Source organism: Lonchura striata, chromosome 22 (assembly GCF_046129695.1).
Source record: "Lonchura striata isolate bLonStr1 chromosome 22, bLonStr1.mat, whole genome shotgun sequence".
Taxonomy (NCBI): Eukaryota; Metazoa; Chordata; class Aves; order Passeriformes; family Estrildidae; genus Lonchura; species Lonchura striata.
The window spans coordinates 371,647-388,903 of NC_134624.1; the positions used below are offsets into that span (position 1 = coordinate 371,647).

Here is a 17,257-nt window from a genome sequence, read left to right on the forward strand (position 1 = left end):
ATTTTTTCTTAAATATTTCAAAAGCAAAGCATGTTAAAACAACTTCCATTACATTTTGTGGAATACCAGTTCCAACACCTTATGTGAAATTGTTACAAGTTTCTCAAATGCAGTCTCTTAAAATGAGAGTACAGTGTATCTAAAGCACATATACATGCTGCTACCAAGGAAAAAATACAGTGAAGTAGCAACTTTTTATACATGAACTTTACTAAGAATCTTGCTCTTTGAAATAGCCCCCAAATTAGCTTTCAATTAAGATTTGTTTTCAACTGAAAAGACTTACAAAACCACCCTAATATTTTAAAACCACCCCCTTAGTCTTTTTGTTCTGAGCTTGCAAGGTATTTTCATGCAAACTGATGTACTGGAGATACAGTACTGCAAATTACTAGAAGTTCTACAAATCAAGTGACTTTCCTTTTTGCAAAACTATGTACCTGTGTCTTCACACACAGCACATGACCCTACAGGGAACTCAAGAGTCAGTGTGCAGTAGGAACTACCACAGGAAACACTTTACAGGTACTGAAATAGTGGGAACTACATGAACTGGTTCAGTCCACACAACCATAAAGCTGCACTGCACTACAGAAATACTGACAAAATGCTCCCAAAAATGCCAAGAAACTACAGCAAGTTCTAAATAGGATATAAAAGCTGTTTCTTTCAGTGAAGACCAACCAGTCCCTTTGTGTACACATTTAGTTTTATTGTAACAAAGCAACTTGTACACTTTAACGTTTAAAACTGAGCATCTTTCTTTCCTTTCCAGTGAAACAAAAAAAAAACCAAAAAGAAAAAAAGGAAAAAACCACCAAAAAAATTAAGAAAAACAAACAAAAAAAAATTTAAAATAAACAAGAACAAAATTACAATAGAGAATGTCAATTCCAAATAAGATCCTACAGGTTCTGCTGATTCTCCATCAAGTGGCAGGGCTCAAAGTCATCATTAGGAGAAGATTTTATTTTAAAAGTGTCATCTTAAACTGCAAGGATGTTTGTTAAACATCACAATTAAACATGCCAAAGGAGAAGAAGCCATGTTGTCAAAATGCCCACTTAACCCACCCAAACTTCTGAAACCCACCCCGGCTGACCTTCTATAACCCCATTTTTATTTTTATTTTTTTGTTGTTTTTTTTTCTTTTTTTTAAACAAGAGAAAGTAGACAGATACATGTTGGTAAATGCTAACTGTCCATATTCACATAGAGACACAGTGTAATCTCTGAGCCCAATATACAGAGAAAGAAGGAAAAAAGCTAGATTCTATGCACTACTACACAGGGGCCTAGCACTCTTCAGCTTCCAGCAGAGTGAAGGGAGCAGAAGGTTTTCTTTTTTCCCACAGAACATGGTGTGTTGAATTCATAAACAGTTTTTGTTTTGAGACAGAAAGGGATAAAAATGAACTTGAAACAGAAACTGGTAGATTCTTTTCCACTGTATTCTGCTCAAGATATTTCCCCAAAAGAAATCGTGAACCATGGTGTAGAGGGAGAGAAAAAGAGACCTCAAGAGAACAAGGCGACTGAGCACAAGAAAAAAAAGACAGCAACTTGCTCCCAGGGACTGGAGAAAAATTAAAAAGGTAAAAAGGGGTTTGGAATCCATCAGTGTTCAATTAGTCATCTTCTCCTTCATCCTCCTGTTGAAAGATAAGCAAGAATTAAATAAATCTAATCACTAAACTTCAGATAGCAAATGCAGTGACCAGAACCTTTTACTCATGGTGCTGTAAGATCATCTCTTCCCTCACTAAAGGATGGTAACACTTGCCCAGGGTGCCCAGCCTCTGACACAGAAATCACTCACTACCTGGGTGTCCCAAGGAAAACACGAGAGGTTTGAGAGACTGTGACTTAGAATCACTACAAGCACTGACATGATATGAGTTTAACATGTGGAAAATGAACGGGTCATTTCCCCCTCATTTAAAACTCCGAAGAACAAAATGCTTCACCTTTCACGTGCCAAATTCTAGGTTATAAAACAGAGCCCTCCTCTCACTGCACGTGGTTTGTGCTGCTACAAGTCAGACACACCACGCCCAGTTCCAAGAAACAAAGACATTCTAAACTAACTTCCCAACACCCTGGGATCCTGCAATCCCTCTTACTACAAAAGCAAATTTCTAACTCCTAAACCCAACAGAAAGTGTTAGGTAGGCTGGCCATAAACAGAAATAAACCAACAAGTGGGAAGGATGACTGGATGCCTCAACAAAAGCCACTTATATGTAAAGCATTGCTAAAATACTCAGTAATGAAGTAAGAATTTTATCACATTAATATCCTAGTTCTCCTAGATCACTTCCCTTACAAATTTACTGCAAATATGTACTTCCACTGTCTCTCATATACACAAACATACTTATTACTACCTGAAACCACTCAATGCAGTCAGTTCTCACATTTGGGGTGCAAAAAAGAACCAGTTCACCTTTGCCACAATGGCTTGGTATTTTTACAAGATCCTTCTCAAACACCACACGAATGGCATGAAGGGCAAGATTACTCACCTCTCCTTCCTCTCCCTCATCATCATCTTCATCTTCCTCCCCCTCATCTTCATCTCCTTCTTCATCAATATCCTCTAACCCTTCCTCCTCTTCATCATCATCATCATCCTCCTCTCCTTCCCCTTCTTCATCATCCATATCAGGAACCTTAAAGACACATTTGCAACATCAACTACAGTTGCAACATCAAATCCAGTCTTCCACAGAGCTGTTGTGGGTGCAGATGCCCTGCTCAGGACTGTACTTACCAAGTAGTACTGTAGGGGATTTGGCCAGATGTCATCCTTGATGACTTCTCCTAGTTCATCAGCCCCTGCATCAGAGTGGTCAGTGAACCAGGTGAAGAAGCTTTCTGGCTCTTCATGCTGCCTCTTCCTACTGGCTTTGTTCTGTGTCTGGCTTGAACGTTTTGTCAGGTCCTGAAAAGAAAGTTAAGAAGTTCCCTAAAGTCATCTTTCTATGGTGTATTTTTTCCTATAAGCACCATTTTAAAATGTACTTGTCTGAACAACCCTAATAAGTCACTTCCCCTCCCTCTTCGAGGGCAAGTCTGTAAAACACATCTCAAGCCCAAACTGACATAAGATACTACATTTCTCATGAACAGGAGAGAACAGTAAACCCACTTGGTTCTTCCAATGGCCTCCACTGGAACACTGAAAATTCACATAATCTCACATCTGATTTACATTTCCCTATCTCAGGGAAACACAAGTATGACAATTGTTTAATGACACACTGAACTTACAAAGTCTCACAATGACTAAATGCCACTCAGAGTAGTTGCAATTGCAGTAACTACTACATACACCCAATCTAAGAAAGTCTCTACACCTCTAAGCTCTTTTATTACTTGGATATAAAGACCTGCCTAGGCCTTTTTGCCCAAGATTTCCCACTCTGAAGTCTTCAGACCACTCTCTGTAGTAAGTGCAAAAAAAAACTCCACACAAACTGCTGAAACACATGGCCACAAGAATACATGTAAGGTCTGTATCTATCACCTTATCCTAGAAAAGAAGTTTAAGTTTGCAACAATCTTTTTGTTAAATCTGAAATTAAATAATTTATTTATTTGACCATATGGTTACACTACACTTCCAGTGTTTTTTTCTCCTGACATAATGACAACATTTATAGGTTTAGACTGTTTAAGAAGAACAAAGCAGAATTCACACTGATTTTGTGGTGTATTGTAAAGATCACACGATGTCCTGTACAGGAATGCAATTTCTGGTACAAGAGGAAAAGTTCTAGTTCTCAACACTCAACACTCTCCTCAGTCTAAGAGCGACAAAACAAGCTGCAATTTAACTGCAAGCCTCAGCTCTACTTTTAAAAACCCAGTTCAAAATCTTCAGGATAACACTGACAAACTTCTACAGAAATAAACTGCAGTAAATTAATGATTCTTAAACACTGCCTGGGTGACAAGTATGCCCACATTGTTATAGCTACAAATTCTACAAAAGATGTGGCATCTGGAACTGAAGTCAAAGAAATAGAGAAAAATATAAAACAAGTTCACACACTGCTATCTGATCCCCCTAAACCTGTTAACTATTAAATTAAGAATTCCAAGGACATTTTAAGTAAACACAACACAGTCTAGATCCTGGCCAAGGAAGAGACAAGCTAATGCACTTGGTAATGTTTTCACTTGGTCACACTTGTGCTCTCCAGATGCAACACATACCTTTCCAGATTTCCATTTGATCTCAGTCGATTTTGAAGATGGGTCTCCACTTTCATTGAGGTGAAACTCTTTGGAGAGAACTTTATTTTCAAAGTAGGGATTCTCATCAAAATACTGCAGAGTGGAAAGCAAAGAATTAGAATCCACAGAATGGAAACACACATATCAAGTTAAACCTGGCACTAAACAGATAACTGCAGAGATTTAAGTCATGAACTAGAACCCAATATGCAATTACATTAAAAAAAACAACAACAGAATCACAAGTGAATGAACCATTTAAAGTACTTACAAAATCTATTCTGTAACCTGATTTGATATCTTCAAATTCTGTCACCTCAACTCTGGTCAAGTAATGCAGTGCTTCCTCATCTTCCTCTCCCAGCAGTGCAGATACTGAGAAGGAGGAATCCCATATTAACAAAGTCATGAAACAGGCAGGCAAAACACAGGAAGGTAGGAAGATCTAAAAAGCAACACATCTGTCCAAGCCAACTTCTCATGGCTCTTTCTTTTCAAGTTACCGGCCAACAGTCTACCCACACATACCCACCCTTCCCTCTGAAACAGATTTTCATGCATGTAGTTTGCCCAATCTAAAGCAGTCTACAAACTTGTTTTGTAGAAAGTTTATTGTCAGGAGTCCCAGGGAGCTCACATCCAAGTAAAAAACACCCAAACAATCTAGAACAAATTTTTTTGTTTATTTTTTTTTTCTTTTGCTTTAAGTTCCCAATGAACAGCATAGTGAGAAATTTACAAATTAAAATGCAGAAATAAATTTTAGGATTGAAATATTTTAGTCAACAAGATGTTCCTTTGACCAACAAGTGCAAGAAAGAAGAAGCTTAAAAATGAAATCTAGGACAGAAAGGAAGTATTGTATGCCTAGTAACAATTTCAAAAGACCCTCAGAGCTTTAAGACACTCACATAACTAGCAAGCAAACACTGAATTTACAGGGGGGAAAAAAGAAGGCTATTAAGAATGTACCTTGTGGGTGGTTGACAAATGTTGTTACCCAGAAATTTGGGATTTTGGCGATCAATTCTGACCTCTTCTGGAAGAATGGTTGGCGGAGTTTGTTGTATTTCTGTTCTACTTTCAAAATTTCCTCACTGGCTTGTTCATTCAGTCTGTAATAGAAAGAGGTATGTTAACCACATGGAGAGAACTGGGATTGAAGGACACATCAGAACACCTAACTAAGAGTTGAAAGGGTCTGATAAGACCAGTCTGCCATATTCTGCAGGTGAAGTGTCCCAAAAACCCCAGAAGCTCAGAGCTGTAACAATTGTAAAAAACACTCTTCCAGAAGCAATCTCACTGGTCTGAATGGAACCTTCTAAACACAAAGCAGCGTTTTACCTCTTGAACATTTTGCCTGCATAAAACCTGCAGAAGGCTAACACAGCCCTATCATCTGCCCCCTATAACTTCTAGGCAGGCAAGGAAGCTTCAGCAAAGAAATTCTGCACCCTGTGCAAGTAAAATCTGAACACTTAAAACTGAACTGTTATTGTAAAAAGGCAAAGCCCTCATACTGCAACAACTTCACACATTCACAGCCCCAAGAGCCACCTGCAGTCCTTGTAGGACACTAGCATGGAGAGAACATGCAGGCAAGGACTGACACAGAACCCACAGCCCCAAGAGCTTTGGCATACAAAATTAACATCTCAGAGACATTTTCTGTATTACTGCACAAGCACATGAATATTATAATAAAAATGTATAATAAAAGCTGACTTTTCAGCCAAGTGTTTGGTTCTGCTTGCTAACAGGGAAATACTTTAACCAAATAGCTTACATATTAACTTGAGAAGCCAGTGTGCAAATACATTTCTATTATCAAGAAAACCACAATTAATTAAAAATTTTAAACTCGAGTTCTACCTCTTTAATTATACACAATTAAGGAAGAAACCAGGACACTTCTTTGTTATTTTAATGTCTCTAATCAAGTCAGAACACAGGTATATCTTGGAAGAGTTCAAAGACAGTGAACTAAACACTTTCACTTTTGTCAGTTATATTTCAATTTCTGCTACAACATTTTAAAAGTTAGATAATGTTTACCTGTCTATTTCATTCTGTACTTCATCAATGTGTTCAATTGCTTCCTGTTGCTCTTTTTCTGAAAAACAGATGAAAACGTGTCAATATCCCTTCATTCACAAGCCTGACAAATTACCTGGGGTTTCTCTTTGAGAAATTTTCTAGTAATCTACTGTAGAAGTTCTCAGATATTTCTATTAAATGTTACAAGAGTTACAAGGCCTCAAAGCACCGGCTTTACATGGTGTGTTGCAGATAAAGTGCAGCAAAGTTTGATAAAACAGCCCTTAAAGCGAGTTCACCCTTGGAAACCACAGCTCACATCCCGCTACAATGTTTTACAAGCCAACTTAGATTACAAGCCAATAATATTTTAATTAAAAAGCTGTAAGCCACAATTTGCTACGACCAACACATTTGAAAAAACGAGAAGTAATTTACAGAGCGCTGGAATATCAACAGAAATAGCCTATCTGGGTACATACCACCTTCCAAAAACCGAAAAGAACGTTCAAAAAGGCAGTTACAAATGAAGGAGTCACGAAAGCCGCCGTTTGGCAGGTATTTTCTAATGGGCAATTTCCCCGGACCGCGTTTGGCCGAGGCCTGGCTTACGGAGCGCTGTTTACCCACGGCGCGGGAGATGAATGAGCGGCAGCGGGAAGCGGCTGGAGCGGAGCAGCGGCCGGTGCGCGTCCCGCAGGGCCCGGCCCGCGCTGGGGGACAGCTCTGCCTCTCCGGGCGCGGGGGACGCACGTGGATAGGGCGCTGCGGCCGGGGACAACCCCGACATTTAACAGCCGAGATCGCACGTGGGGCCGGCGCGGGCGGCCTCGGCACCGCGTGTCTCCGCCGCTCCATCCCCGCGCGGCCCGGCAGCACCACGCGGCCGCGGCCGGCGCGGGAGGCGGCGGCGCATCATGGCGGCGGCGGCGGAGCACAATGAGGCTCCGCGGATGCTGCTCCGGGAGGGGCGGCGGGGGGGTCCCGCTGCTCCGCCGAGCCGCAGCGCCCCCCGCCCGGCCCCGCGGGGAGGGAAGCCGGGCCGGCAGCGCAGACAAAAGGGCGCTAACATGGCCTCCTCCCGCCGCCGCCGGGCCTGCACATCCGCCCGGCCGGGCCCGCGCTCCGCCCGCCCCCGGCGCGGCCGCGGCCCGTGCGGCGGGGGAAAATGGCGGTCGGCGCGAGGCGGAGGCCGCGCCGGCTGCCGCCATTCCCGTCCCGCCCCCGGCGCGGCCTCACCTGAGGTCTCGTCGGCCCCATCGTGGTTGGAGTTCAGCTCCTTCTTACTGACTTTGGCCGCCGGCGCCGACATGTTGGTGGCTGCGGAGCGCGGAGGGCGGGAGGGAGGGGGGGGCTGCAACGGGGCTGCGCGGGGGGGGGGGGGCCGGGCACTGACTCCTCCTGCTGCTGCTGCTGCTGCTGCTGCCGCCACTCAGGTCCCCTCCGCCGCCGGGGCGCTCCCGCCTCCTCCGCGCGGTCCTGCCGGATACCGGGGCGGCAACGGCGCCTCTCGCTCCCTTCGCGCTCCCTCGCCCAGAGCCGCCACCGCCACCTCCTCCTCTGCTGCTGGCGAGGGGCGGGCACGGAGCGCGCATGCGCGGCCCCCCCCTCCCGCCCGGCCGGGCCACGGCGGCCGAACCGCGCGTGCGCACCGAGCCCCCCGCCCCGGGCGCGCTGTGCCGCGGGCGGTGCGATGCGCAGGCGCACTGCACCCTGCACACACACACGCGCCGGGGAGGTCCCGCGTGCGCAGCCGCGGAGAGGCCGCGCCCCGCGACCGCCCCAAGTCGGGCGCTCATTGGTCAGGGAGCGCTGGGGGGGCGTGGCCGCGGCGCGGAGACACAGAGGACGGCGCGCGCGGGAGGGCGGGGGCGCGCGCGGGGTGTGTAGGATACGGGGCCGCGCATGCGCGCGCGCTGCACGTGCCCGCGCGCTCTCGCTGCGGCGGCGCGCGCGAGGCCCCGTGAGTCCCGCCCCGGCCCCTCACGGCCCGCGGGGACACCGAGCCCTTGGAGCGGCCGGAGCGGGGCCCGTCCCGTTCCCCGACCGGGGGACATCGAGGGGCAGAAATGGATCTCGGCACCCCCGGCCTCCAGACAGTGCTCAGAAGGCTGCGGTCCCTCTGCTTGAGGGGTTCCCCTGGTTGTAGGCTCAGCGCTTCCCTGCCGGGGGTGAGGTCGCGCTTCCAGCCTGCCGCGCTCTGGGGATGTGCACTGCGCACTGCGCTGCCTGCCTTACCTGGGACATGGCACAAAGCAATCATGGAGTCACCAAGGTTGGAACAGACCTTTCAGAACATCATGTCCCATGTTCACCCAGTATGACCCCCAAACCGTTAAAGCGCATCACCCAAAACCAGATACAGACACTTCTTGAACACCTACAGGGATGGTGACTCCACCTATTCCAAAGCAGGGCCACCTTAGCAGGGCTCTCTTTCAAATATCAGAATTTCCCATCTCAGCTTAAGCCCTCTCACTGCAGGCAAGGCAGAAGAGACCACCCCTCCTTTCAGGTGGTTGTGGAGAGCAATGAGGTGGCCCCGAGCCTCCTTGAGACTAAACAAACCCATATAAATAACTTGGGACATTCTGTGTTGAGAGCACAGAGCCCTGTCAGTCACATCCAGCTCAGTTACTGGGGAGCTCGACTCCAGAAGGTCACAGAGCTGCCTGCCAGCACACCTGCCACTGAACCGAGAGCAGGCAGACTTTAAATAACCCTTTTTGTCCCTTTCCTGTCCACCTGTCATGGACGAGCTCAGTGCAGCTCCACAGCGACAGCTCGCCCGTGTTTGCTCTTAAAGGAATAGCCAAGTCACTCTTTTCTATCAAAAGCAGCAGCATATGATTCACAGATGAGTGTGAGGATGCAGTTTGGGTTAAGAAACAAATACAGTTTTGATGAAGTAGGAATTTGCTGTCTGTATTTGCTTCCCCAGTCACAGAACTTTAGCATAGTCTTCCTGCTCGTTTCCTGTTTTGCCTCTTCAAGTTGTTCTTCTATTGGACCTACTCAATGAGGCCCGGATTAGTTCCTGCCTCCTCAGAAGTCCTGTCTATACTTTTCTGAATCCTGCTCCCACCTGTTGCTTCCAAATCCCCTTTGTTTTTTCTTTTGTATTCCCAGCTGTCACTTCCCACCAGCTATGCCCTTGTTTCCACTGTCACCCACAAGGGCTGTGGCATGTGGTTTGTGTTGTGTTTCCCGTGCAAACAGCAGGAGAGAGGAGCTACCATCCCATACTTCTCTGGTTTCACATACAGCAATTGTAACCGCTGGGCATAAAAGGTAAGCAAAGCATCACAACTTTATAAATGCAAGATTATGAAATCCTCCCTGATGGGGGGATGTCTCAAGGCCTTCCTGAAGCCCATCACAACCAGATGACTCTTTCCTTATTCTGTCTGCATCTCCCAAGATTGATTAATATGGATATCTTCCAATTCAGACGAGGTAAACTCATGTGTGCAGCTTGGTTTTCGTCCTTCTGTTTTGTTTGGGTCTCTTGACAATGAAGTTGTATCTACTCTTTTCTCACCTTTAATTTACTATATTGTCTTTCTCTAGATTAGTCTTTGAAGATTTATAATTTGAAATACAGCTGGCAAATTTGAAAGCTAATTCCAAGCAGGAACAAGTGACACCTGTCAGTTCCCTACTAGAACTCCTTGTTTAGTCTATAAATCACCAGGTATTCCTGAAGTACACAGTTATGGTGATACTCTGATGTATTTAAAACCAAGTAATCATTAATTTTAACTGCTATACTATTAAAAAAACCATTTCCAAGATCTGTTTTTACTACCCTAAAACTAGCTATTATCAATAAAAAAGGGTATATTGATTATATATAAATATTTAAAATAATATAAATACATGTAAATATTAAAAGAATATGAGTTTAACCAAAACAGTAACAAAAGAACCCCAAAAAATGTAGAGGGTTTATTGATAAATATTCAGTTACCTCCCTTCAAATCTTTCTAATGTTTTCATGACCTGTAGCTAAACTCTAAGGCAGTTTTAGTCCTTGAATAACTGTTGAGGGTTTAAATGTACAGTTATAACTGCACATTTTCCTCAAGAACTGACTAAACAGACTCAATTTCCTTTCTTTGTAAAGGAAATTTCATATTTGCTCCTTAAAGTTCAGTTGTCCAGTGTTTCTTTCCTTGGCCAGATATGTTACTACAATTGAGAGACATAATTGATAATCATGCTTACTTTCTGGACTGTCAAGTCAGCTGTAAACTTTAAACTTGAACCCCCAGTTTGGCAAATGAAATCAGAAAATGTGCTAGAATTCTAATATATATAATGCAGTGAAGAAAGGGAGAGTACATTTCCCCCTAAGTATTTCTGCAAGGAAAACTGGCATATATACCATCATGCAAGTAAGTCAATGTAATTAATAGCAACTCATGGTTTCATAGACTTCCATCCCAAAGAACTGGGAATTATTGTAGAGAAATACAAAACAAGGATCATTTTACCATTGCTGAAATGCAAACGACTGCTTAAGAACTGTACATCTATGCTGGGAGCCTGGTTTTCCATAGAGAACTTGCAGGCTTGGGCTGTGTTAAAAACACACGTTCCCCCTTGGAGTGCAAGACAAGTTTTCAGAGTATATGAAAGCTTTCAAGTCACTGAGTACACCTGTGAGTTGAAGGCACATTTCAAGAACACACAAGCTTGTACTTGAGAGCAAAGCCTGACTGGTACATCAGGGCTTGCTGGGAGCCACAGGCAGAGACACAGGGCTGGTTTGCTGTGTGTGATCAGTCTGACAGCCCCCAGGAACTGCTGAGCCTCCCTGGCACTACACACACAGTTTGGCACACACATTAACCAGTCAAATACCAGCTCCAACTGTTTATTCGTCTCCACTAGTCACAGACCTTCCCAGTCTCATGTTAGAACTGACGGGTGAGATAATGACAGAAGAATCTTCCACATGTCCTCACAGTTGATGCAGTTTAAACCTTTGAATGAAAATATTTCAGGACTGATAATTGCCTTGAAGCAGGACAGCAGTTCAGTAACACAGACAACAGGCAGTGACTAACAATGTCACTGAATAAATACAGTGATCCTATTTGTATTCGTTTTTATTTTTAATGAAATATCCGTTAGACATCATTGCTAAACCTGACTTTTATTTTTTTCTACACCAACATTTCTAACTTACCAGAGCACCTGCTTGTAATCCATGAAGAGTTGTAGTTACATAACACCTGTGCTTGTTCCCTAGATACTCGAGGCAAAGAGGCAGTCAAAATACTCTTTAAAATATTAAATTGAAAGTCAACAAAACCTTAGAAATTTCTGAACATGAGGCATAAGCTTTTCAGACATGTTGAGGATGAGATAAAACTGTACCTTGTGCTTCTGCAAGGAGATATACAGAAGATCCTCTCCATCTTCTCCACTCATAGGGAAATTAAAAGGGAGACAATATTTCTACAAAGTCACTTTATAAATGTTTGCTTTCCAGGATTTTAACTCTGGCCAATTCTTAAAACTCTTATTTATCATCTCCTCAGTCCTACAGCAGGAAAACTCTTGCTGAATCCTAGGCAAAGTTGACTATCACTTCTAGATTTGGTCCCTTGGGAATAAACTAGAGGCAACAATTTTACACTCAGTGTATTTCATTCATTGTCTTGTTACCAAGTGGCAGCGGTTTTTGTGGGAATCTTTAAAAACTTCCTTTGTTATGCAGAGCACTATTGATACTTTAACTCTCAGGGGGAGTAACCTCTGTCTCTATCCGAAAAGTATCAGATAAAAATAAACACACACAACATTGCTCAGCAAAGAACAAGAACATGAATTACAATTCATTAGTTTGAAGTTGGCGTTCCTCAAACATTTATGGTGTCTATTGAGTCCCGTGTAGGAGTATGGTGACAGGAAAGGTGAAACAAAAGACAGGAAAACATGTAGGAATCTGTCATATACAGTTTTTGCTATAATAATACATTGTGCACATTATTCTTTTCATCTGAGAATGTCAAAGCTCATTTTTAAAATCTGGTTAAATGTAAAAAGCTCTGTGAGGAAAGTAATTATTTTACTGGTAGGTGAACTGAATGCCAGAGTTATTCAGAGTTATTGCTCATTAGAGCCAGAGATGGAACTCAGGAATAGAACTGGTCTCCAACTTCAGCTACATAAAATGCTGCATGAGTTGCCAACTATGATCTGTGACTGGAATTTGGTTAATTGTGTCAGACTGTAGGAACAGTTATTATTTTTTGGTATTGCAATAGCTCTGAGAGTCCTGAAACTGCAATCCCTGCGTGCAAGGTTATACCTGCACACACAGGAAAGAGGGGTTCTGGCTTGGAAGAATGTAAAGTCTTTCAGAACATGGTTTGACAAACTATTTTTTGGTAGAAGTTCCTACTTATGCATTCTCCACCACACATTCCTCCCCTCTTCCCCTTTACATTGTTCGTGCATTGTGCCAGTGATTTTCTTTTTGCGTGTGTTAAATTGAATCTCAATCTGATTTCAATTAGAAATAGTCCCCACAACCCTTTTTTTTTTAAACTCAGACTAGTACTCTGATCTGGTTCCCTGGTGCAGATGGAGGAACAATGTTACAAGTAAGAGAGTCCCATGAAGACAGGAATGAAAGAGTGAGAAACATTGCACAAATTTCACTTAGCAGAGGTGTTTGTCAAACTGTGCCCTTAACTGAGCCCAACCATGACAAGGTTCTGCAACTGGTGTGAAAAAACAGCAATTTGGTTTTGTAAGTTTTTGTTGTTTTGTTTTTTTTCTTTTTTTAATTAACACAAACAAGTGGAATATATCAGTAAACAAAAGAGCTGAGCTGCCACCTCAGGTGATACTGTAAAAACTTTCAGAGTAGAAATTGAGGTCATTGACAAATCATCTTCCTTTCCCCTTTGGAGTCAAAACTAATGTCTCTCAGAAACACACAAAGGAAATAACCTTTAAACTCCATGTTTGTTTTTGCAGTGGTTTGACTGGAAAATAATTTCATCTGCCTTTGTAAAACGGGGGGTGGGGTGGTATAAAACAAAGTAGAGACCATTTCCCTCCCACCACAGCCGTACATCTATTATCTGACTCACCACTTCTGGGACTCCTTCTGGCAGCTCTGGTTTTATTGCACTGAAAATTCAAGCCTGTGAAAATATTCCCTATTTTCAGGTTTACTTTGTTCACTGCTTTGTTCAGGTCAGTATCCCTTCCTTTAGGGGTCTGGAACTCGACATTCAGCAAGGGCTAGATGTTGCTGTTCTTAAGCCTTGTGAGAAGGACCAGCTCACTGGAAGGAAGGGGGGAGGGAAAGGAAGGGGGAGGAGAGTCCATATCTGAAGAGAGATTCCAGACTGGAGAAATTTTACTGACATCCATTCAGTTTCCAGGGTCTCCTTCAAGGGCTTTTACTGAGCTCCAAAAGCCCCTGCAATTCACAGCGGCATTTACATGCAACGTTCCCCTCTGGGAGCTAAGGTAAAACTGTACTCCTGGATAATAATCACAAAGAATACCACCAGACTCCTATTCAAATGTCAACCAGCCACTACCGTTGTAGAGACTAACAAAGAGATGCTAATATAATTAATTATGAAGCCTCAGTACCCTCATTAACACATCTTTAGTGCCTAGATCTTTGAAAATCAGCTGTATAAAGTGACTGTCAGAGTTAATTCCTTATAAATTGCCTCCTGTCACATGCCAGCACTGCAGCAAGTTCTCTCAGGCCTTGATGCTAAGAAATCTGGGGGTTTTTTTAAGTTCTGATGCAGTTTTATTGGTGTTATTAAAGGTGTAAGCTGTTGCATAAGCAGTTTGTCAGGCTAGAGTAGAGAAAAATAAAAATGCCTTTAGTCAGCCCAGCTTACACAGTTGGTGGCATAAATAGGAAAAGTTTCAGTCAATTAAATGGAAAACTAAGGACAAAAGAAAAAACAGGAATGAAAGGTGTCACATAATTTGGCATTTAAATGTTTCCGGACCTTTTTTTAAATTTGAGGATTGCAGCCAGTTTATAGCTCTCCCTCCTACTGCTGCCTTTACAACAGCATTCCAGCTCCAGGCCTCATTCCAGAGCATCTTCCTTCCCCTCCACTCCTGCTCACAAATATATATTTCAATAGGCTTAAGCTACATGGAGTTCCAAAACCAGCATGTAATTGGTGCAATTGTCTTTTACATTTCTCCAGAGAGAGGCACATTCATGCTGCTTAAGCCCTGTTTTGTCATGTTTTCCCTTTTTTTTTTTTTTTTTTTTTTTTTTCCAAGCTGGACTGGGATCAGTACTTGTGTTGGGAGCCCTACATATATACTGAAGAAAGAAGTCACAGAAACAGGCTGTAGGGGTGGTTCATTCTGTTATTTCTCAGTACCAGACTGTCACTCTGCTACAAGATAAAGGGAGACGATAAAAAGAAAGTGATCATTACAAATCACTTGGCATTTTCTGCGAGCAGTTAAAACACTTGTACTGACACATCCAATTTGTCTATACAAGATACTCTGCTTCCCTTCATCTTCCATGTGCTTTTGAGAAGGTGATCATCTTTCTGCAGTGCATAAGTTTGTCAAGTTATCTCTCTGTGCTTGTATAATACATTCTGTGATTCTTTGTAATCTCTGTTATACTTGGGATAAAAAAAATCAAATGAGATATTTTTATTTGCCATTTAAGAAGTGGCTTTCACAGTAAGTGTTTTTGCTGGTCTAGCTAATCTGGCAATATGCAAACTTGCTAAATGGAGGTAGAATTTATAACAGAAAAAGGAGTCCTTGCAAATCTGTCTTTCCTGTTGCATTAGCTAATATGGTAGAAACATTATTTTCTTCTCCAGTCTTAAATTACATATCCATTCCCCAGTAAAACTAAGATGTATTTATTGAAAATTCAGTATTCATAGAAATAATGTCTCAGAAATAAAAGTGGCATGCTTGAAATTAAATAAATACAGATATTTCTGAAGAGCAACCCAGAACTATCATGCAAATTCTGCTTGCTTGCTTTACACAAACACAGATCTGACTGTACCAAGTGGAGTGTAACAACTTACTTCTGAATGTCCTGTTTTGAAATCACTTTTGCCAAGGAAAGCCAGTTCTGTTTAGAGGATTAATATCTGTCCACATTATTTTCTAATACAGCCACTGGCTTTAAACATAGCAGTTAAAATTCCAACAACTGTTTGAGACACTACAGATGCAATATGAGTTGATGAAGTGATGTACAGAACAGATAACTAATTTTTAGTCATGCATGTTTACTGAACATGGGATTAATTTAAGGGATCTCTGCTTTCTTTCATGCTGTCAGCACTGCAAAGGGTCAGGTACCTTTGAGGACTGGCAACAGCAGACTGTACCTTTATTTCTGAGATGAGATGCTGGACATGCTGCTACGAACTCAGCAGGAACTAGAGGCTGCTGAGACCAAAAGCAGAGAGACACTGCCAGTCACCTTGTTGACAGCAGCAATCCCCTGCCCAAGGCAGAGACTCCCAGCTGCCACTGAGTTCAGAGCACCATGGCAGCCAGGATTGAGGATCCTGAGCCTTTCACAGATGCCTCTTTGGACAATCCGTGGCACTCGGCCCCGTGCCAGCTCTGCTTGCCATTCCAACCCTGCCGGCAGCGCCTTTGTGCCCCTGTGGCGGTAACTTGCTGCCACCTGCCACAGAGCTTCCCCCCTGCTCCTTCCTGCTCTGCTTACACTTGACTAAAATCTTTGTCTTATTATTAATCATGAAGGAATGAATAGGGGATAAACAATACCTGCACAGGGCAAGAAATCACACCCATATTTATAAGGAACCCCCGACTAATTCTGCAAAGCACAGTAGGTCATGATTTTAATGGAGATGGATTCTTTTGATAATGTATCATGTCTTTTGGCATAACAGGACTTCAGAAGCAAGCTGGTGTTTTCTGCTAAGAAGGAAAAATAGGTTTTCAAAGCAAAAAGGCAGAGCATTTGCAGGGACATTTGGGAGGGGGGACAGGGAAAAGGAGGTCACAAATTAGAGAAAATGCATGAGCCTGTTACAGATGGCACTGGAAAAGAAATAGCTGGGGGAGTCACACGGCTTGAGGTAACACATAGAATCCACACGAGGACCTGAACCCTCATCAGGCTCCTGAGCACCTAGTGGGGTACATGGACATGGGTTCAACACTGACAGCTGTGGGGACCTCACTTCCACTAAGGTTTGGTGAATTTTAAAATCATGAATTTCTAACAAAAAAAGAAACATGGGAGTAACTGATCAGATATTGTCTATAGTCAAATGACAAGCACAAAATATCAGCATAAAGCCACTTCAAACTCCAGGTTACATCCTTTGGTTAATGCAAAGGCAATAGTTCAGTTCCCAGGCCTCAGGCAGACCTCATCTGTCCCCTCAGGCTGTTCAGCTGTGCACAGGTAGGATGAGAACTATCAGGGAACAGCATTAGGTCTTGCTGGTTATAGGAGCTGAAGAAACAAGTAGGTTCTGGAGTGACAAAACCCTTGCTGTCGGTTGAAGAGTTCTGTTTGTTGGCTGTGGTTTGCTATGAATAAAGAATATGTATGAGGTTTTGTTCCTCTGAACAGTCATCAAACACCAAAGGCAATACTTTCGATCCCCTGTCAAGCCACTCCCTGCCAGACTAAGTCCAAGAACTCTCTCACGGCCGATTGATCTGTGCTTGTTGTTTTATTCCTCTTTACATGCATCTGTTTGGGGTGGAAGGAATGAAGGGGAAGGTGTAAAAGGAGAAGGCTCAGTTACGACTCTCCGTTTTCGGGTACAATCTCCTGTTTCGCCTGTCTGGAGCCTCAACAGAACTGAATAGTTGCATTTATCACAAATCGAGGGCAGCGACTGCACCCACTAGTGGGGGAATTTTTACTGAGATGCAGCTCCGAGTATTTCTTTTGCTCAGGTCACAGTGATCACACGCTAGCGTGCAGCTTTTT

At 43.2% G+C, this 17,257-nt stretch overlaps 1 protein-coding gene across 1 annotated transcript; it reads right to left on the minus strand.

The window, feature by feature from the left end:
* Positions 1–948: 948 nt before the first annotated feature.
* Positions 949–7,877, minus strand: SET (SET nuclear proto-oncogene). Its single transcript, XM_021551355.3, has 8 exons — positions 7,522–7,877; positions 6,301–6,358; positions 5,215–5,357; positions 4,514–4,617; positions 4,222–4,335; positions 2,774–2,944; positions 2,526–2,672; positions 949–1,652 (listed from the first exon to the last, which is right to left on the minus strand). The coding sequence occupies exons 1-8, from the start codon at positions 7,592–7,594 to the stop codon at positions 1,629–1,631; spliced, it is 834 nt and encodes a 277-aa protein (XP_021407030.3). The 5' UTR covers positions 7,595–7,877; the 3' UTR covers positions 949–1,628.
* Positions 7,878–17,257: the final 9,380 nt, after the last annotated feature.